The 21,620-nt window shown below is 44.8% G+C and overlaps 1 protein-coding gene and 1 pseudogene across 2 annotated transcripts in view; one reads left to right on the top strand and one right to left on the bottom strand.

Moving 5' to 3' along the window:
- SNX13 (sorting nexin 13) overlaps positions 1-21,620 on the top strand; it is a 483,917-nt gene that overhangs the window by 5,803 nt on the left and 456,494 nt on the right. The window contains exon 2 of one of the 2 annotated variants that reach the window (XM_030201500.1): positions 7,476-7,562. The exons of the other annotated variant lie outside the window; for it this stretch is intronic. Within the exon in view, the coding sequence (XP_030057360.1) occupies positions 7,476-7,562 (87 nt within the window). The remainder of the gene's footprint in view (positions 1-7,475; positions 7,563-21,620) is intronic. 2 annotated transcript variants of the gene reach the window in all.
- LOC115460069 lies at positions 1,249-6,992 on the bottom strand (annotated as a pseudogene).

Genomic DNA, 21,620 nt, shown 5'->3' with positions numbered 1-21,620 from the left:
GTACACTCTTCCTCCTTGTCACAATGGATATGAAATCACTGTAACAGCAACATCCCCTATGCAAATGGTATAGTTATATATTATAAACTCCTAAAGATACCTTCTTTGTACCATGAATTCACAGCAGAAACTATTGCCAAACTTGAGGCCTCTTATCAAGCCGTGCAAGCGGTTCCCAGTGAGGATGAATTACTAGAATATCTCGCATACCTTCTCACCTTCCACCAACCACCTAATCTGAAAACAAAAACTTGTAAGAAGCAAACTCCAAACAATCACAAAATCAAAGAAAACGACACAAGAACTCATAAGTCAGCTACCCACATGGGAAAAGCAGTCAAAATAACAGGCTCATACTGAGAACACTATCAAATACTAGTAAAAAAGCCCCGTTTCTGATGCAAATGAAACGGGGGCTAGCAAGGTTTTCTTCAGAGTGTGCATGTGGGAGTGTGTGTGTCCCTGCCCTCTGCCCTCTCTCCCTCCCCCCCTCCGAGTCCAGTCCTTCAGTGTTAAGTTTCCTGCTGTGCTGTGTTTGTGTTACAGAGAGAGTGAGGGCGTCTCTCTCCCCTCCCCCCTCTGAGTCCTTCACTGTTACAGAGAGAGGGATTTCGTGCTGTGCTGTTTTCCTTCACTCATGGGGAAACCAGATATCTCTGGCGCTTCACACTTCCGGCTGGAGGCTTCATAGAACGTTGGGGTTGCCTTTTATATAGATACTAGGAAAAAATGCCCGTTTCTGAGCGGAATGAAACGGGCGCTAGCAAGGGGCCCCCTCCCTCCGTCCGTCGAAGGTACTTACCTTGTTCGCTGTGGGCCGTTTCGGCCCTCGAGTGTCAATAGCTCCGCCCTCGACGTCACGACGTTTTAACGCGTCATGACGTTTTGACGCGAGGGCGGTGCAGACACTCCAGGGCACACCGGATATCTCGGGCGCCTCAACTTCCGTGGAGGCTTCAGAACGTTGGGGGTTGCCTTTTATATATATAGATAACTATACCATTTGCATAGGGGATGTTGCTGTTACAGTGATTTCATATCCATTGTGACAAGGAGGAAGAGTGTACTTGATGTTCTTTAACTTGTTCAGAAAAGTATCTTGTAAGATGCTGGTTGACTTTTCATTAAGGGCTTGAGGATTACTTTTTTTTTTTTTTCTTTTCTCAAGTAAAAGGGTAGGTTATTTTTCAAGTTCATTCAGTAAAGTTTTGATAAAGTTTATTGTACTACTGAACAAGTTATAAAAACTTAGGAATTTCCCCATTCAGTGAAAGACAGCATCTTTTCAGATTCAATATGTATCTTTTATCTTTTTAAAATACAAATTAACATCAGTTGTTTTTTAAATCCCACCATTAATTCCCCTTTTTGTTTTTCTAGTTTCTTGTTTTCTAATTCTTACATTTTTTTTGTACCCTTGGGGCTCCTTTTACCAAGCCACGGTAGTGATTCCTGGTGTGGCAAATGCGATGAAGCCTATTCAATTCCTATTGGCTTTGTTGCATTTGCCACATGGGAATTGCTGGTGTGGTTTAGTAAAAGTGGCCTTTGGTTTCCTGTATCCTTGTTGCTTTGTTTGAGCTTATACTTTTTCTACTTCTTCAAGAGCTCTGTTTTAAGTGAACATTTGTAGCACTTTGACTAGTTAACTTGTTCATGCATTCTCTTTAGTTTCTCCAGTTCCTTTTCTGCTGTCCTTCACTTTTTCTGACGACTTCCTCTGAAAGAGATTTATACTTTTCAGCTTGTGATTGCTGGATGTTGAGTGTTTGCTGAAATCTATCCTGCTCTTCTTCAATGTCCTTAATCAGAGAGTTTAACATGATTCTCATCATCCTTTTTATTACATTCATGAGCTATACTGTCCAGTTCCTCCTGCATAACTTGCAGCTTTGCCTTGAGAAACCTTATCTGAGCTTCTGTTCCCATTTTATTGTTGACACCAGTAAAGACATCCTCATCCACATTAGATGGCAAGCTTCCTTCCTCCAGTTTGCCTTCGATTTTTCCCTTGAAAATATGATAAACAAAATTGAAGTCCTCTGGGACAGCAACATCATCAATGCGATGTATCAGGTTAAAAGCACAAGTCCTTTATTAATATACATCTGTGTTTGCTTGAAGACAGCACATTAGAGACTACCAGGCTTCAAGTGGAAGGGGACTCAACATTGCCCATGTTTCGGCTTATAGCTTCATCAGGAGTCCTTCCATAGCGTCCTTCCGGACCAGCCCGGAATGACTGGTGGGTTGTGCATGCCTTCCAGCAGGTGGACACTGAGAATGCTGATTTTTGAGAGAACCAATAAGAGCCCTGCTCAGCCCCTGAAAGCCTCAGTATTTCTCAGTCTCCAGCAGGTGGAAGATGTGTGGAGCCATTTGGTTTGTTTGTATTTTTCTTTTCTTGTTGGGTAATTTAAAAAAAAAAAAAAAAAAAAAAGGGAATTCTTGTTTTCTCATCTGTGCACCACTGGGTTCTCTTTACTGGTTGAGGTTGAGACTCGTGGGGGTTCTCGGGTGCCTAAATCCCTCCTCCCTCCTCTCCCCAAGCTTACCCTGAGTGCCTGTGGGCCCGAGGTGTTCTGTGCTCTGTTGCTGGCTGCCACTCCTTTGAGGGAAGGGTATTGTAGAGCTGCAGGGAACAGCCACTGTTTTGCACATGGAAAACAGAAACAGAGGTGTGCAGTGTTAAAAAAAAAACAACAAAAATCACAAAGCATAGACCCAGTCTTTTGCTAAGGTTTGTGGGCTGTCTCCCTGTAGAGTCTTGGTCCCGTGGTTGGTATCCTCTATGGCAGAGAAGTTGGGTCCGGTGCTCTGTTTGCCAGCGGTGGGGTCTTTCCGCTGCTAGAGCGTGTAAAATCTGCACTGCAGCTGAGTCAGCTGACTCAGCACGTGGTAGATACCACAATAGTGGTTCCCGTTGTGAAGTCGGGTACAGGTAGCAGAGTGAACAGTTTCAGCGGGAAACTCCACTATATTAGAAGTGCAGTTTCTGGTGAGGGAATGGTCTGTGCAGCTTGCAAGGCAGGCCCCTGTAATGTGGAAGGAGCCTGTTCAGTTGCAGGGAGGACTCGTCGAAGGGGGATTTCCTCTGGAGTTTGTCCTGGCTATGTGTAAGGTGTTTTTATTGAAGCGTTCGAATCCTCTGTCTGAGGTGGAACCTGGGCCTTCTAGTGGGTCCCTGTCAAACTCCAAGCAGCCCAGGACATTGTGGGAAGAGCAAGAAGGGGGCTGCCATGGAGTTAGACACAGAGACCCTTGGGAGGGACTTGGAAGAGCAGGAGTTTGGAGACTGGGAGTTTCTAGGTGAAGAAGAAGGGGTTCATTCTCAAGATGAGTTGCATCCTTGTGAGGACCCTTTGGTGGTATGGGTCTTTCATAAAAAGGACTTGTAGGAGCTTATTTCTTTGGTGTCCTCGACTCTTAATTTTGAGGAGGAGCAGGAGGCTCTGGTGGCCTGTAAGGTGGACTCCTTGGCGAAGGGGATTCGCAAGTCGAGCAGGTCCTTTCCCATGCATCAGGACATCAGGGACATAATCCAAGCCCAGTGGGATGTTCTGGATGCGCCTTTCCGGTTGGCCAGGTCCATGATTAAGCTTTTTTTAAGGTACTTAAACCTCTGGTCGTTGATGTTGTTACCAAGCAGACTATAGTGCTGGTAGATGGAGGCACGGCTCTCATGGACCCTCAGGATCACTGTATGGAGGCACTTCTGAAGCATTGTTTCAATGTTTTGGCCTTGGCAGTACAGTCAGCCATCTGCAGTGGCTTGGTGGCCTGGGCATATTTCTGGTGGTCTGAAAGTTTGTTGGACAGATCTCGGATGATTTTTCTCTGGTGGATTGGGAAGTGACTAATATTGAAATGGGATCAGCCTTCTTGTATGATTTGCTTAGGGTATTGGCTAAATCTATGACCTTAGGTGTGGCAGCTCGTAGATCTCTCTGGCTTCGAGGTTGGTCAGTGGACGCAGCTTCAAAGTTCAAGTTCAGTAAGTTTCCCTTTTGGGGTTCTTTGTTGTTTGGCAATGAGTTGGATTAGTTGAAGAGTTCAGGTGCATTGTCTTCAGGAGGATCAGCTGAAATTGTTCGGCCTTGGTTTTGTGACTGGTAGAGGTCGGGGGCATGAATTGAGGCGGTTTTGAGCAGGTAGAGGCGCTGGCTTTCAGCGGTCTCGTTTCTATCGGCGTACTTGGCCTTTTCGAGGAGCCAGGTATGGAGGCAGGGATGGTGGTCTCACCTTTCCAGCGTGGGGGTCAGTCAAAGCAATGAAGGTGTCTCCTTATTCTGGTCGGTGCTCGATTACAAGATTTTTTTTTTTTTTTTGAGGCAGGCCCAGATTACTTTGGACCAGTGGATCCTCAACATTATTTGCTACAGTTATGCTCTCAAGTTCGCTCATGGTCTGCCAGACGATTTTCTAGAGCCTCCCTGTCACTCGTCTGCCAAGGCGCGTGCGATCAGGTACACTCTGGACAGGCTTATCCTTCTGAAGTCACTTTGCCGAGTTTCGGAGCTCAAGCAAGATTTTCGAAGGCTGATGTGATGACCATTCTGTTGCATGCTTCTGTGCCACATGTACTGGATTTTTTGCAGGATGGTTTTGAGATGGGTTTGGCCTTGGCTTCCGTGAGGGTTCAGGTGGTGATGCTCACTTGTTTTCGGGGCTGCATTAAGGGCAAGCTCTTGGCAAGTCATCTGGATGTCGTATGCTTCCTGAGAGGGGTTGTTATCTTGAGTCTGCCTAGGCGTGCTTCTTGGGATCTTAATCTGATGCTCTTGGCACTAGTTCGTCCTCCCTTTGAGCTGCTGTCTTCGATTATCCTCAAAGACCTTACTCTGAAATTGTTGTTCTTGGTGGCTGTTTGCTTGATGGGTCTTCGAGTTGCAGGTCCTTTCTTGTAGGGTGTCTTTTTTTGGAATTCTACGCAGATAGAGTTGTTCTGCGTCTGGTCTCTTCTTCTGATGGTGTCGACGCCCTTTCATGTTAACTAGTCTCTAGTTCTTCCAGCTCTGGGTTTTTCCATGGGGTCGGAGGAATAATGTTCTTTGCGTAAGCTGGATGTCTGCAGGGAGTTGCAAGAGTATGTCGGTGGATGGAGGAGTTTCGACATTTGGAGCGGCTATTCATTTTGCTATGAGGTGGTCGTAAGTGTTTGGCGGCGTCCAGGGCGACCATTGCCGGTTGGATTAAGGAGGCAATAGGTTTGTCATATCATTTAGCGGGTAGGCCTGTTCCAGAGGATATAAAGGCTTATTCTGCCAGAGGGCAGGCTGCATCTTGGGCGGAGAGTTCTTTGGTGTCTCTGGTGGAAATTTGTAGGGCGGCCACTTGGTCTTCCTTTTGTTCATTTGTCAGGCATTACAGGGTGGATGTACAGGCACATTGGTACACAGTTTTCTGTCGGTGTGTTTTTGTGGATCTTTTGGGTCCTTCTCATAATCTACTGCTCTGGTATTTCCCACCAGTCATTCAGGGCCAGTCTGAAGGGACACTAGGGAAGGGGAAATTAGGTCCTACCTGTTAATTTGCTTTTCTTTAGTCCCTCTGGACTGGCCCACATCTCTCCCCCCCCCCCCCCCCCCCCCCCCCACCGTGCAGTTCAGTTCTCATCTTTTGATCTGCGAGTATCTGCTTTTGCTCTTGTCTCTGTGAGGAGTTGTTTACAAAGAAAAGCTGCTGCTGTTCTTGGTCAATATTGATGATTCTATGTGATGACTACATCAGGTTGGTGCCAGCACCATCTTGTTTGATGTAGGCTGTGGAAGCTGAGCGGTTCACAGATGTTGGATGTCTTTTTGTTTTTGTTTTTTTCTTTCCTCCTGCTTTGTTACATAAATGGTGAGGCATTCAGGCTGAGCAGGACTCTTGTTGGCTGTCTCAGGAATCAGCATTCACAATCTCCACCTGCTGGAAGGTGTACACAACCCACCAGTCATTCTGGACTGGTCTGGAGGGACTAAAAGCAAATTAGCAGGTAGGACCTAATTACTCCTTACAAACATTATTGCATACAGAAACGTGTGAGTACAAGTTGTGCAATACAGACAGAAGTTTATAAAATCAATGAAACAGTAATACAGTTGCAAATATACAAACGAGGGTGACATGAAAATACTGAGAAAAGTGTTTATATATACATAGACAGCTGAGTACTCATGCATAAAAGTTGATGTTATGTGAAATGGGGTGCAAAAATGATGCCTCCCCCACCCCCCCCCCAAAAGAGTGCATATCAAAATATGGTGAATATGAAAACTTTGATATCCAATAAATGCTCAATATGAAAAACATAGTAACATAGTAGATGACGGCAGAAAAAGACCTGCACGGTCCATCCAGTCTGCCCAACAAGATAAACTTATATGTGCTACTTTTTGTGTATACCTTACCTTGATTTGTACCTGTCCTTTTCTGGGCACAGACCGTATAAGTCTGCCCAGCACTATCCCCGCCTCCCAACCACCAGCCCCGCCTCCCACCACCGGCTCTGGCACAGACCGTATAGTCTGCCTAGCACTATCCCCGCCTTCAATCCCCCAGTCCCGCCTCCCACCACCGGCTCTGGCACAGACCGTATAGTCTGCCTAGCACTATCCCCTCCTCCCAACCACCAGTCCCGCCTCCCACCACCAGCTTTAGCAATAAAGGATGTGTAGTGAAAAGAAGTGCATAAGAGGTATTGTAATTGTGAAAGAATATGGGTCTGAGAATTGACAACTAATGCATACCAAGCTTTCAAGCAGTATGAAAATTGTGCAGAAAAGGAGGCAAACAGCACTAGAGACCTAAGAAATTAAAACTATTTAAAAATTGATATATTTATGTTTAAAACTTACCAAAGCTTTCAAGCACATCTTTGTATGTATGTATGTATTGTTAATTCTCGGACCCACGGGGAGCATCCTCTGAGCTATGGGTACACCCCTGGGATCCAGCTCATCACAGGAGGGGCAGAGAGCCAACTCCCGCAGGGAGTGCAGCACCATTCTGCCAGCATACCCAGTCGTGTAGCTGGTATAACTACTACTACTTATCATTTCTAAAGCACTACTAGACATACGCAGTGTATAAACGGTTGACACTCAGTTATCTCTCCTCTCCTGCACAAGGGGAATAAAGCTAAGCTAGGCAGCCTTTTAGGAGTGTGGAATGGTGGGATGGGGGGCTCACAGGGTCCAAGCCACAAGCCTCACCAAATTATTGTTCGTGGGCGATGACTTGAGGCTTCCCTTACCCATTCAGGATGATGCAGCTAGGACGCTAAGGAGAGTGAAATTTTGTCATACCTGTTAATTTGCTTTCCTGTAGTCTGGTTGCATTATCCCGAGAGCCCTCCCCCCATGCCCCTCCTTCTGGAAGACTTTAGTTAATGGGAATCATGGGGATCTCTCTCTCTCTCTCTCTCTTAAAATGAAAAAGATTTCTGTTTCACCTGTAGCTAAAGTGATTTATTGTGCACTTCTTTCCAGAGGCATACTGGAGTTTTCCACGGAGCACCCGACCCTTATCGGGGTGATGTCACTAGGAAAATTCAGTTTCTCAACCTCCATCTGCTGGTAGGTGGGGATAACAGTCTTCTAATGATAACGGTCTTCTAATCAGGAAGATTTCCTGGACTAAAGGAAATGAATATGTATGACTACATTTCACTTTAGATTTCTTCTGAATCTATACCCTTTCACCCTCATCCTATGATTCCTCATTCCAGAGCTTCCTTTCAATTGAGAGGCCTACCTACTGTGCATTTATACCATGAAGGTATTTAAATTTCTGTTATCTCTCATCTCTCCCTTTTCTTCAAAAGTATACATAATTATGTCTGGGCAGCTATTTTGACAGCAGAGACGTTATGGACAGGAGTGACTAGGAATCGCTTCTGCCCAGGTTAGGCCATTAGATCACCAGGACTCATAAGGTAGGGCCTAGGGATGGTGGGAGGGCAGCAATGGTTTTGATCGGGGGGGGGGGGGGGTGGCAGAAAGTGGGGTGGGGTGCATTTTCAGCTGAAACGGAACCAAACTTGGTTGGCATCTAAATTAAATCTAAGGAACACAATAACATAACCTGTCTCCAGTAGCAGACATATTATGAATTTATACAAAACCTTAAAAAAGTCACTTGGGACTTGTACACAAATCTACCATTTCATAAAAGCTTCAACAAGGACCTTCCTAGGAAAGGCAGCATTGGAAATATTGCAGTGAGCCCAGAACATCGATGCACTTATTGGGAAAATTGAACAAGCTGGATTACTACTACTACTACTACTACTACTACAGGTCCCAACAATCAACACTAACAGAATATCTGGCCTTGGTCACACGTTCAGACACAAATACAGGATAAGTGACCACAAACTAAGAGGCCCTTTCACTAAAGCTTTTTGAGTGCTAATGGAATTAGCGCTAAATGCTGCACGTCCTGTTTTATATCTATGGGCCACAGGGCACTTGGTGCACACTAATTCTCATTTAGAGTGTGTGGTGGCCACTAGACCACCAGGGTGGCTGTAGTGTGCAGTGGCGGCAGTAGTGGGCAAGGGCAACCGAGCAGAGCCTCTGGGCCCTCTGGCTCTGCCCGGATGCCCAAATGGTCAGTTCTCTCCGCTGCTGTTCATGGGAAACAATCCAGTATTTTTCTCTACCTTCAGCAGGTGGTAGGTCATGCTGATGGTGCTCTTGTCCCTGGCCTTGCTCACCACTCTGCTGGCTCTGGCCACACAGTGTGGCCGAGCCTAACGACTACTCCCAGGTCACAGTCTTAAGACCGTATCTTGTTGAGCTTGGCTGTGCAGCCCCCCGTTGTACTTCTTCGAACCACTGTGTGAGGCTTTGACTCAGTCCTACGGGGCCTTGCCTGAGGGGTCCCCATGCTTCCCCTCTTGCCTGTTCACCCTATATGAATTTCCCTCCAGGCGCACCCAGAGAGAGCCCCAAACCGAGGCAGTTAGGCAAGGGCATGCTAGCCGGTGCAAGCTGTGCGGTCTGCAGAGCCAGCAGTTCAGCGGGCTTAATGGATTAATTAATAATGTGTAAATGTGGCTTATTCAGTCTCTCTTTTCTCTCAGTGTTTTATATGTGCTGTTCCCTTCCACCCGCCTTAAGCTCAAATCGATACATTCATCTGACAGTGTTTTTGTCAAGGCAAATTGGCAGATTGAATCCTCCCTTCTCTCTCAATTCATTCACAGGGAGAATACATCTCTGGTCACATAATGGACTTTTCATTCCTGCCCACCCCAGGCCCCACTGCAGGAGGGTTTCCAGTGGGGCCTCTTTAGTTTTTGGCTCTTCAGCTTGATTTAGATGGTTAAGAAGGTTCTGCACAGGTCCTCTTTTGGGCCTTAATCTTAGCCCTGCCCCTAACCCTCATCCTCTTGGTGGGAGGGCCCTGTTTTGAGGTGTCGGCGCTGTAGAACCAATCTGGTCATTCCAGAGGTTCCAGGTTCTTCGAGGGGAATGGAGGTGGATTCCAGTTCCGAGGATGCTCCCTGTCAGGAGGCTGTAGAAGACGGTTCCCGTGGGTTCTAGCTCTTTTGTCGTAAGGCGCTGTCTTGTCTCTTAGACAAGGTCGCAGGGGCCTTGGCCATACTTAGCCTCCCACAGTGGGCCCCTTGGGGCCCTAAAGCATTTTCCCCTCCATAAAGCCCTTATCTGCATGATGATAGCAGTGTGGGAGTCCCCGGATGGTCCTCTCAAGGTGGCCGGGGCTCTTGATCATATGTATACCTTTGTGGAGTACTGTTGGGTCTTCCCGAAGATGGACGCCTTGTTTATAGCAGTCAAGAAGGTGACCTTTGTACCTGTTTAAGGGGGCTCGGCCTAGAGAATGATGCTGGGACAAAATTTGTCCCCCTCCCCGTAAGCTCTGTCGGATCCCATTTGCACTTAAGCCTCGTTCTGATTTTATATTTAAATCGTTTTATTAAAGTACTAGGAAAAAATGCCCGTTTCTGAGTGCAATGAAACGGGCGCTAGCAAGGGGCCCCCTCCCTCCATCCCTCGGAGCTACTTGCGTTACTTGTTCGGGGTTCGCGTTCGCCTCGCGTTTCGGCCCTCGAGTGTTATAGCTCCGCCCTCGACGTCAAGACGTTTTGACGCGAGGACGGTGCAGACACTCCAGGGCACAGCGGATATCTCGGGCGCCTCAACTTCCGTGGAGGCTTCAGAACGTTGGGGTTGCCTTTTATATAGAGAGATAAAAAGAAACAGTATCCTGTACAACTGTCGTTTTTATAAATCACAAACAATACAGAACAAGGGTCAGCAAAATCCCTGTCTCCCCTGTCAAATATTCCCTCCACTATCAGGAAAACTGAACAAGCCAAATTACTGCAGAATGCTACATAAAGAATTCATGCTAACAGAATACCTCGGTCATGCACACACAAATGCCAAATACATAATAGCTGACCAAAAAAGGAGAGAGAGCAGCTTTTAAACTAGAAACCGGGGGAAGGCTTGTTACAAGAAATGATTTATCTTGGGGGAAAGAGCTCTAGAGCACTCGCTACTGTTTATAATTTAAGAGGAGGCGCTGTATTTATAAGTTTTAGGATATTAATTTCTCCACCAATCACCAAAGGTGATAATTGCAATAAATTAAATAAATTAAGTATATATCTCTGTTGAAATGCAGTATTCTGTACTGCAAGATTTGAAAGCATGTATCCAGAGCATGGCACTAAGTTTAAAAGTGTTCATGCGCTACCAGTATAACCTTAACAGATATCATATACTCAGAACACAAAGAGACTATATTTTTAGCTTCAAAAAGGTTTATTAAGTTACAATATGATTAATGCAATCATATAAGGCTAGCACAAACGAGAGAGAGTTCTTTTAAGAGATCTTTACAGATAATCTGTATTTAAGTAAAGTAAAGTAGCAGGTCTAGATCAAAAGTTATGTTACTTACAAGTCCTTGTTACATAGTATGAACAGCATGAGGTAAGCACATGTTTGCAGAAGAGGTCCTCATAGCAGGCAGGTGGGCTATAGGTCCCAGGAAGAGAGAATCTGTAGAGAAGAATCTGTGTTGCAGTTGAAGGGAAGCATCTGCTTGTCTGGAACAGCTTCTATCTTTTATATTCTTGCAAGCTGCAGGAAGACATGCCATGTGAATCTTTGTCTTGCTTTTCTGGTTTGCACAAGACCCTTAGGCATTTGCAAAGCATTGTGGTATCTTGGTCTCATGTCTTATGACATCACAAGGCTTGCTGTCTGGATTTTGCTGATAAATGGTTTATTGTAGTGCAAGGTTTTCCCTGCTTGAATTTCTGTGATAGATATTCTGATAAGATTTGTCTGGGGCGGCCAGCAGGTGTCCTTTGTTTTTAGTAGCTGTATTTCACACCTTTCCCACCTGCCTGTCTCCTTGCCTCTACTGGTTACCTTTGATATTTGTTGTGCTGATCAGCCTTATTTGTTGTGTTGATCAGAGGAAGAGAGTCAATTTAACCTTGAGGCAGTCTCTTACTTGAGAAGTCTTTTGTTAAAAGGGGGAGGTGAGGTCAGCAGTACCTTTTGTCCTTTAAATGTCTTTTAAATGTTCCCCAAAGGGAGGGGGAAGAGGGCTTTGGAATGAAAGCCAGTTGCATCTTCAAATATATTTTTAAAGCTGTATTTTTGTATTGCTATATATGATCCAGCAAAATATCATGCTACATATTTCAATAATAAACTGATACTATTACAGGCTGACAGTCGCTCAAAAGCGCATGAGTTGGGATAAGGTATCTTTCAAAGATATCACCAAAACAGGGACGATTGATTGAGTTTACCTGTATTGCCATACATTACCAATCTAGAATATCATTTTAAAAAAGTGATTGCTGTTCCTGACATTCTTTTCACTCGTTAATACTGTTTTAATGTGAATATTGTTTATAAAGAAGGGAAGTACCTCTTTTCCTTTACTGTCTTCAAGGCTTAAGTTCAGTTGCTACAGACCTAAGTTATGGTTAAACTAGTAAAAAAGCCCCGTTTCTGATGCAAATGAAACGGGGGCTAGCAATGTTTTCTTCTGTGTGCATGTGGGAGTGTGTGTGTCCCTGCCCTCTGGCCTCTCTCCCCTCCCCACTCTGAGTCCTTCACTGTTACAGAGCCAGAGATTTGATTTCCTGCTCTGCTGTTTTCCTTCACTGACTGTTTGTGTTACAGAGAGGACGGGGCAGACACTCATGGGGAAACCGGATATCTCTCCCCCTTCACACTTCCGGCTGGAGGCTTCATAGAACGTTGGTGTTGCCTTTTATATAGAGAGATAATGGAGCTATACATGTAGTGGAATGCGTTTTTTCTATCGCGGAATGAATTTGATTAATTTTTTTAAAAAAGCATTGAACCTGCTCTGAGTGGGACAGCGCGGGTTAAAAAAATATATATATTTCAAGCTAAAATTAGGAAATTGGAAAAACACAACTTTACAATATGCACCTTTCTACAAATCTAATTACTCCAAGAGGAGAACCATGGAAATTAAAGAAAAGAGGAAAATAACAAACTTAGAAAACAAATAAGAGAAACCTCTTGACCTTGATAGCGCATTTTCAAAAGAGAATTGAGTTTATCAAATGTCTCCTGTTTTATGGAATCTACAAGTTATTAGCTTGAAAGGAATGCATACACTTGCACATAAAGCAAAAAAAAAAAAAAAAAAAGCTTTATTATGAAGTGAGTTGAACGAGCAGTGTCAGGAACACTTGAATTATTTTCACAACAAAAGGAGAGGTGCTCTAGAAAAAAAATCTTGAAATTTGTGTAAGAGCGCTTTAAGATCACAAATCTAGTTACCTTTCTCCTTATGATCTAACAACTCTGTCCAGTGTTTGGTATCACATAAAGAAATATTTAAGATTTCCTTAAAATATTTTAACAGAATTTCAGTTGTCAACAAAAGGGATAATTTTAAAAACATCAAATTCCTTGATCATCTTCATATATAAGAACATAAAAACATACGAGTTGCCTGATTTGGGTCAGACCAAAGGTCCCACCTAGCTCAGCATCCTGTTTCCAGCAGTGGTAATTCCAGCCACAAATTCCTGGCAAACCCCCCCAAAGTGTCAAGATTCTATGCTACTTCACCTTAGGATGAAAAGTGGCTTCCTTCTGGTCTACCTTAATAAAGATTTATGGACTTTTTTTTTTCTCCAGGAATTAGTCCAAATCTTTTTTTTTTTTTATTTAAACGCATCGCCTCTATCTTAACTTGTAAGGTAAGAGAATCTTAATAGATGAAGCAGAAATGGCTAGGAGAGGAAAACAGTTGCTGTTCCAATGTTGATAAATTCTCATCAAATGTAATGAGATTTGAGCCCATATTTGAAAATAAGATATATTTTATTGTACTTGGATACTGTACTTTCCTTCTATGGTTTATATGGTAATTGCAACAGATTAGTAGTCACAAGCTGCGGTAGTGAAAGAGTTTGTAGAAACCTAATCGTGTCCTGTTATGTGTTGGCTGTATTCAAAACCAGCTTTCCTGTTTGTGAAAGAGGAAGTGCTGTAATCATTTACTGAATGCTTTTTGAAACCAAAATTTGTTCTGATTTGTTGCTATTTTACTTTAAATTCCTAGCATAAAGCTTAAGATGATGTATGTAGTGAACCAAAAATTTAAAAAATACACAAGGACCAAGATAAAAGGGCGAGAGGTAATAGTGAATTGTATGACTAAACACAGTTTGATGTGATGTAAATCCAGTGTTTCTCAACTAGTGTGCCTTCAGACTTGATTTAGGGGAGTCATAGAAATGCCACTCCTGACTGACACTCAGCATCTGAGTTCTGTTTTTAGCTATTTGCAACAGACACTGGCGGGATAGCTCTTATAGGTGTAGAAACACACACACACACACAAAAACTCTGTTTCCTTCCTAGATATAGTTCTGGAGCATGGGAATTAATGCACCCCTCCCGCACCCACCCCCCCTACACCTGACACACATACACCTGTTTCCTTCCTGGATATAGTGTGAGCTTTGGGGCATGAGAATTAACAGGTGGCATCCAGGTCATACTACTACTACTACTATTTAGCATTTCTATAGCACTACAAGGCGTACGCAGCGCTGCACAAACATAGAAGAAAGACAGTCCCTGCTCAAAGAGCTTACAATCTAATAGACATAAAATAAATAAAGTAAGCAAATCAAATCAATTAATGTGAACGGGAAGGAAGAGAGGAGGGTAGGTGGAGGCGAGTGGTTACAAGTGGTTACGAGTCAAAAGCAATGTTAAAGAGGTGGGCTTTCAGTCTAGATTTAAAGGTGGCCAAGGATGGGGCAAGACGTAGGGGCTCAGGAAGTTTATTCCAGGCGTAGGGTGCAGCGAGACAGAAGGCGCAACGTCTGGAGTTGGCAGTAGTGGAGAAGGGAACAGGTAAGAAGGATTTATCCATGGAGCGGAGTGCACGGGAAGGGGTGTAGGGAAGGACGAGTGTGGAGAGATACTGGGGAGCAGCAGAGTGAGTACATTTATAGGTTAGTAGAAGAAGTTTGAACAGGATGCGAAAACGGATAGGGAGCCAGTGAAGGGTCTTGAGGAGTGGGGTAGTATGAGTAAAGCGACCCTAGCGGAAGATGAGATGGGCAGTAGAGTTTTGAACTGACTGGAGAGGGGAGAGGTGACTAAGTGGGAGGCCAGCAAGAAGCAGATTGCAGTAGTCTAAACGAGAGGTGACAAGGGTGTGGATGAGGGTTTTGGTAGAGTGCTCGGAAAGAAAGGGGCGGATTTTACGGATGTTGTAAAGAAAGAAATGACAAGTCTTGGCAATCTGCTGGATATGAGCAGAGAAGGAGAGAGAAGAGTCAAAGATGACCCCAAGGTTTCGAGCTGAGGAGACGGGGAGAATGAGAGAGCCATCAACAGAAATAGAAAACGGGGGGAGCGGGGAGGTGGGTTGGGGGGGAAAATGAGAAGCTCGGTTTTGGTCATATTTAATTTCAGGTGGCGTTGAGACATCCAGACAGCAATGTCAGACAAGCACGCTGAAACTTTGGTTTGGATGCAAGGTGAGATATCAGGGGTAGAAAGGTAGATTTGGGAGTCATCAGCATAGAGATGGTAGGAAAAGCCATGGGATGAGATTAATGAACCAAGGGAAGAAGTGTAGATAGAAAAGAGGAGGGGACCAAGAACAGAACCCTGAGGTACGCCGACAGGCAGAGGGATAGAAGTAGAAGAGGATCCACCAGAGTGAACACTAAAGGTGCGGAGGGAGAGGTAGGAAGAGAACCAGGAAAGGACAGAGCCCTGGAATCCAAGTGAGGACAGGGTATCGAGAAGTATGCTGTGATCGACAGTGTCAAAAGCAGTGGAAAGATCAAGAAGAATGAGGATGGAATATTGACCTCTGGATTTAGCCAGTAATAGGTCATTGGAGACTTTAGTAAGCGCAGTTTCGGTTGAGTGGAGAGGGCGAAAACCAGATTGTAGTGGGTCAAGAATAGCATGTGAGGAGAGAAAATCAAGGCAGCGGTGGTGAACAGCACGCTCAAGTAATTTGGAGAGAAAAGGAAGGAGGGAGATGGGTTGGTAATTAGAGGGACAAGTAGGGTCGAGTGAAGGCTTCTTAAGGAGAGGTGTGACCACAGCATGTTTAAAGGCAGCAGGGACAGTCGCAGTGGAAAGTGAGAGGTTGAGAATGTGACAGATAAAAGGAATAAGAGCAGGAGAGATGGCATTAAGAAGGTGGGTGGGAATGGGATCAGAGGAACAGGTGGTACAGTTTGAGGAAGAAAGGAGAAGTGTAGTTTCCTCAATAGTAACTTCAGGAAAGGAGGAAAGGGAATGAGGGGAAGGAGAGAGAGAGGAACGGACTAGTGGAGGGAGAGGTGGTGAGGTAGAGAAAGCAAGGTTTATCTTTTGAACCTTGTGAAAGAATTCAGTAAGGGTCTGAGGAGATAATGAAGGGGGAGTTGGGGGAGGGGGCACCTTAAGGAGAGAGTTCAATGTGGTGAAGAGAAGTCGAGGATTAGAGCCAAGAGAGTTGGTCAGTTGGATATAATAATCCTGTTTGGCACGTGAAAGAGCAGATTGGAAGGAGGTCAGCAAGAACTTAAAGTGTAAGAAATCAGCAAGGGCCCGAGATTTCCACCAGAGGCGTTCGGCGGAGCGGGTACAGGAACGTAGGTAGCGGATATTAGAAGTCAGCCAAGGTTGGGGTTTTGTACGCCTTACAGGGCTGGTCATCAAAGGTGCAAGAGTGTCTAAGGCAGAGGATAGAGTATTGTTGTAAGATGAAACAGCCTCGTTGACAGACGTGGATGGTGCCACAGAAGAGAGGAGGTTTGAAACATGGGAGGATAGAGATGAAGGGTCAATATCGTGAAGATTCCTAGATAAATTAGATAAGATCAGACGGGACTGGGAGGGAGGAGATTTAAGTGTGAAAGTTATAAGATGGTGATCAGAGGAGGGAAGATCAGAGGCAAGGAAACTATAGGGTGAACAGTTGGAGGAGAAGATGAGATCAAGACAATGACCATTTTGATGAGTGGGGGAGGTGGAGCATAGTTGGAGATTAAAGGAGGACGTTAAAGCGAGTAACTTGGAAATATAAGAGTTGGAAGGATCATTAGCAGGAATATTAAAGTCACCAAGGATGAGAGAGGGGGAGGAAGGATCATGGAAGAAGGCAAGCCAGGCGTCAAAGTCACTGAGAAAGGATGAAAGGGACTTATCAGGGGGACGATAAATGACCGCTATTCGAAGAGGCAGAGGAGAGAAAAGGCGGATAGAGTGGACTTCAAAGGAGGAAAAACAGTGAGATTGAGGTGGAAGAAGGGGTTGAAATCTGGAGGAGGGAGAGAGAAGTAGCCCGACCCTGCCTCCTTGGAGTCTTTTAAGCTTCTGTGCTTTCCACAACCTTAGGCTATATGAACAGGGTGGCCTGAACAATAGGTAGACTAGGCACCGGAGGGGCATTTTTGATATGACGTTTAAGTCCGACTTTGGATGTTTTGTGAAAAACGTCCAAAATCCGAATACGAAAGGAGGTCATTTTCGAAAGAGAAAAACGTCTATCTTTTGTTTTTGAAAATATGGTTGTGAACAACGTTTTGTGATTTGGACGTTTTGTTTTTTGGTCCATTTAAAAAAAAAAAAATGTCCAAGTGGAAAACGCACAAAATCAAGCCATTGGGATGTAGGAGGAGCCAGCATTTTTAGTAGACTGGGACCCCCTGACATCCCAGGACAGCAATAGGGCACCCTAGGGGGCACTGCAGTGGACTTCATAACATGCTCCCAGGTATACATCTCACCATTGCTCCCTTACCTTGTCTGCTGAGCCCCCCAAAACCCATTACTCACAACTGTACACCACTACCATAGCCGTTATGGGTGAAACCAGTATGTGGGTACAGTGGGTTTCTGTTGAGTTTTGGAGGGCTCACAGTTTTCTCCTCAAGTGTAACAGGTAGGGGGAGGTAGGAGTCTGGATCCACATGTCTGCAGTGCACTGCACCCAATACTAGACTACTCCAGGGACATGCATGCTGTTCTAATGGACCAGAGTATAACATCTGAGGCTGGTAAGTAATGTTTTTCATCACATTTTTGGGGGGTGGGAGGGGGTTAGTGACCACTGGAGGAATAAGGGGAGGTCATCCCTGATTCCCTCCAGTGGTAATCTGGTTATTTATGGCACCTTTTTGTGCATTATTTGTTGTAAAGGTCTAGCTCAAAACATCTTTGTTTTAGTCCTGGATGTTTTTGTTTTGTTCCATTATGGCTGAAAAATGTCTGTCTTAGGAACGCCCATGTCCCCGCCTGAACACACCCCTGATACGCCCCCTTGAGATTTGGATGTATTTCTGACCAACTTCATAAAATAACGTCTAAAAAAATGGGTTTCGAAAATACTGATTTGGACGTGTTTGTGAGAAAAACGTCAAATGCTGCTTTATGCCACTTTTTTAGATGTTTTTCTGTTTCGAAAATGAGCCCGATAGGGCAGTCAGTGTTGCTGTACTCAGCACTTCCCCATCACTCTCTGAAGGTGTTCAGCAGCTTCTCTTCCCTTCCTTACCATGTCCAGGCCACCACCACTGAGCCCAAGACCACCGACCCCACATCCAACACTCTTGAACCATCTTGACCAACTCGACCAAAGACTTAACCACTTAATCAACTTAGACCATCCATCTCCTGAATCCCACCTCCTTGATCTGGCTGACGTTGTCATCCAAACCTTCGCTGATTCTCCAGAGTCACCATCTGAACAACCACCTGTATTGGAACCTGCTTTTGAGTTGCCGTCCTCACCTCTTCCTCCAACTGTTCCAGCTCTCCCACTTCCATACGTAGATCTTCACATCCGTCTCATCCGCATCCGTAACCTTGTAGAAGATCTCACCCAAATCCGCAACTTAGCAGGACAATTGAATCCGGAAGAACAAGAGTCTGTTGCGGTTTCCACAGTACAGAATCTGCACAGCAACATCTGTGAGCTGCTTGACATTCTACATTTGTACTTCCCGAATCAAGTCAGATAAATGCCACAGCAATTTCCGCCGATTTTCACTCCAGAAGAACTCATTCCCTTACAGACTATTTCTCTACATAAAGTTCCTATTCCAATACCACCCTTTCCAACCACTCCTGTGAAAGTGTTGATACCACCACCCTCCCCCGCTGGTAAGAGTCTCCGCAGGGAACCAACTGCTGAGAACCTTGCTGCCCTCGACAATATCAAGGAACCTGATCCACCAGACCCACTGGACATTGGACTTTACCCTGTTGATAAGTGTCACTCTGAGCAGGTATCTGAAACCAATTCCCATTGGTCGAACGACTTCGACGACACTTATTTGGAAGGCGACACCAATCCTGACGACACGGACGGAACCAGCACCCGTCCGAGCGTCGTCTCAGCAGCAGTGACGGTGTTACATCAATACACCCTCTTCTTCTGCTTTCCATCTGCTCGATTGTTTGCTGTTGGACTCGTGTGCATCATCCTACTTTGTATAGGTTTGGTTTTGTTTTTCACTACCCTGTTTACCTATACTGCTGACAGTAACCTCCTGGATCTTTGGATCACACTTACTGCCTTTCCCACTGGCAACGTTACCTTGCCAGCCGGAAACGCCACGGTACTTGCAACTACCTCGGTACTTGTAACTACCCCAGCAGTACTTGCAACTACTTCTGTACTTGCAACTACTCCAGCAGTACTTGTAACTACTTCGGTACTTACATCTACTCCTGCTCCATCACCTACTACAGCAGCCTACACAGAGCCCCAACAATACACCGCATTTACCCGCCTGTTTGGATACAGATCCCCCCAGACGACCTCAAAGATAGGTCCCATTGCCACCAGTCATCCCACCCCCTGGGCAGATACATCTGCCACGACAGACTTTTCGACTGGCTATCCTCCAGAGCCTATTGAAACCTCTGCGACTACTCCTGTCCTCACTGATTCTCCTGTTTTGCATTCTACAACTGTTCCCAATAATATCAGTAGCTCGGTCCATATTGTCCCCAATCTTACAACTACTTTTGAGGATAATATTACCTTGCTTGAATTACGACCCACCCCTCCTCCTTATTCTCTGGTTCCTCCTAGTGACGCTCCTCCTCCCACGAATACTACTTTAGCCACTCCAAACATCACCATCCCAGCCACTCGACCTCCCAGATAGCTCATCATCCTTAAGTAACCATCAATATATGTCCCAGAATTTACCAGATAACCCGCCCTCTCCACCTGATTCTCCCCCACCATCGCCTTTTAGTATAGGTGTACACTTAATCCCTGAACCCCCAGAGTACCTTTTTGATTTAAGAGAGTTAATACATCCTCATTGGGACCCAGCTCCAGAAGACGATCCCAATTGGGACCCCTTCACCCGCTATCTGACATTGTGTGAACCTTTGTTTGAGAATTGGACACTAGGTCCTAGCCGAACGGTTACAGACACTGTGATATTGTTTGGAGGAACTTTAGGTTTACAAATAGAACAAACCGACGACCTCCTAATAAGACCAGCAACTGGTGACGTTGTAGATTTTTGGATTATCACATACGCCGTACTGGGCACTGATTGGATACCCTTTGTGTTTATTAGAGAGGTTGGATTGGGACCTTTGGAAGTATACAGTCTTTTTGTTATCCCCGACACTCCTGAAAGAGGAGCTGTTAGAATTTACCCACCCTACCCAGTCATTAGAATTTACCAACCCAACCCAAATTCTTCCTAATGATATATCAATCTTTGGTATACCTAGGAATATTAATTATAGCAATTACAGTTCTGGTTAGGACCCTAGGATTTATTGTGTTACTCATTTTCATTAACCGCCAATTACCTTTGGTACAACCCAGATCTTACATTTAACCATGGAAACTACCAACATGAAGTCCTTAGTCTTCCTCCTGTTGTGTGTGCACACCATACCCATGATACAAGGAACACAATATCTAGCAAGTTTTCTGCAACAATTCACGACCACTTACGAAATAACATTACCCACTACCAAGGACACAACCACAATAACCCTTGATGTATGCTCTTACACTATGTGTGGGGAACATCCGGTACAGCAGTACTTGTCAGCTTTTGAGGTATACCTGTGTCCCTTCTCCAATTGCGGAAGTTGGGCACAGGTATGGTGGTATACAGGTTCGTGGGTCCCCTACTCAGGTAGTGAGATTCCAGATCTCAAGAAGAGCATTTCTATCATGAAAGTGCGAGTGAATGGCCTTTGTCCAATGACCAGATGTAATCAAGTGGCTATCACTTTCAGAGGAGTAACAGCCACCACATACAGAACTTATTCCATAGGAATTGATGCCACAGGTAGAGATCCGGTTGGAACGTTCAAGGTTATTCCACCCCCAGCCCAACCTACAGCGACCAATAATCCTTTGATGCCAACAAAGATCCCAGAAGTAAAAATTCCTTACCAGATCGTGCCAATTAATAATTCCAAAGATTTAATAGCATTAGAAACAGGATTTGGAGAAACAAACCTATGGCTCGAATGGGCACATTATACTACAAAGAGCTTGAATGTCTCTAATTGTTATTTTTGTGCCCATGCAAGAGCAGAACCAACTGTAGTTCCTTTCCCTTTAGATCTCTACAATGATCCAGATGGTTTTTGGTGTATGTTAGAATTATTGCAGGTAAAAAACGAAGTCAATCAGTCTTGCCAACATCTTGACAAGCACCACCCTTACTTACCCCCTCGGCTGAGGGTTCCACCTGCATTCAGGATTCCAGATCCTGCTACCAGATATCATACATGTCTGGAACGATATGGGGTGAGAAACACACGGTTTCTTGGTAATTTGACCAATTGTAATACAACCCTAGGACAAGGAACTCTACGAAATCTAAATCTCACAAACTTTTCGCAGGCTAGAGCAGACATATGGTGGTATTGTGGAACCTATACTATCCACCATACCCTCCACAGAAGTTGGACAGGCAGATGTGCCCTAGTAAAATTGGTAATTCCAATCATCATAGCATCTTTGCTCCCTCCTCATAGCAGCTCTTCCTCACGAGTGAAGAGAAATGCAATGCCTGGATCTTTTGATGATCGGGTCTATATAGATGCTATTGGTGTTCCAAGAGGGGTCCCTGATGA

The sequence above is a fragment of the Microcaecilia unicolor genome, chromosome 1 (genome assembly GCF_901765095.1).
Source record: "Microcaecilia unicolor chromosome 1, aMicUni1.1, whole genome shotgun sequence".
In the NCBI taxonomy this organism is placed as follows: Eukaryota; Metazoa; Chordata; class Amphibia; order Gymnophiona; family Siphonopidae; genus Microcaecilia; species Microcaecilia unicolor.
The sequence above is the reverse complement of the archived record's forward strand: the minus strand, read 5'-3'. Positions and strand labels throughout refer to the sequence as shown.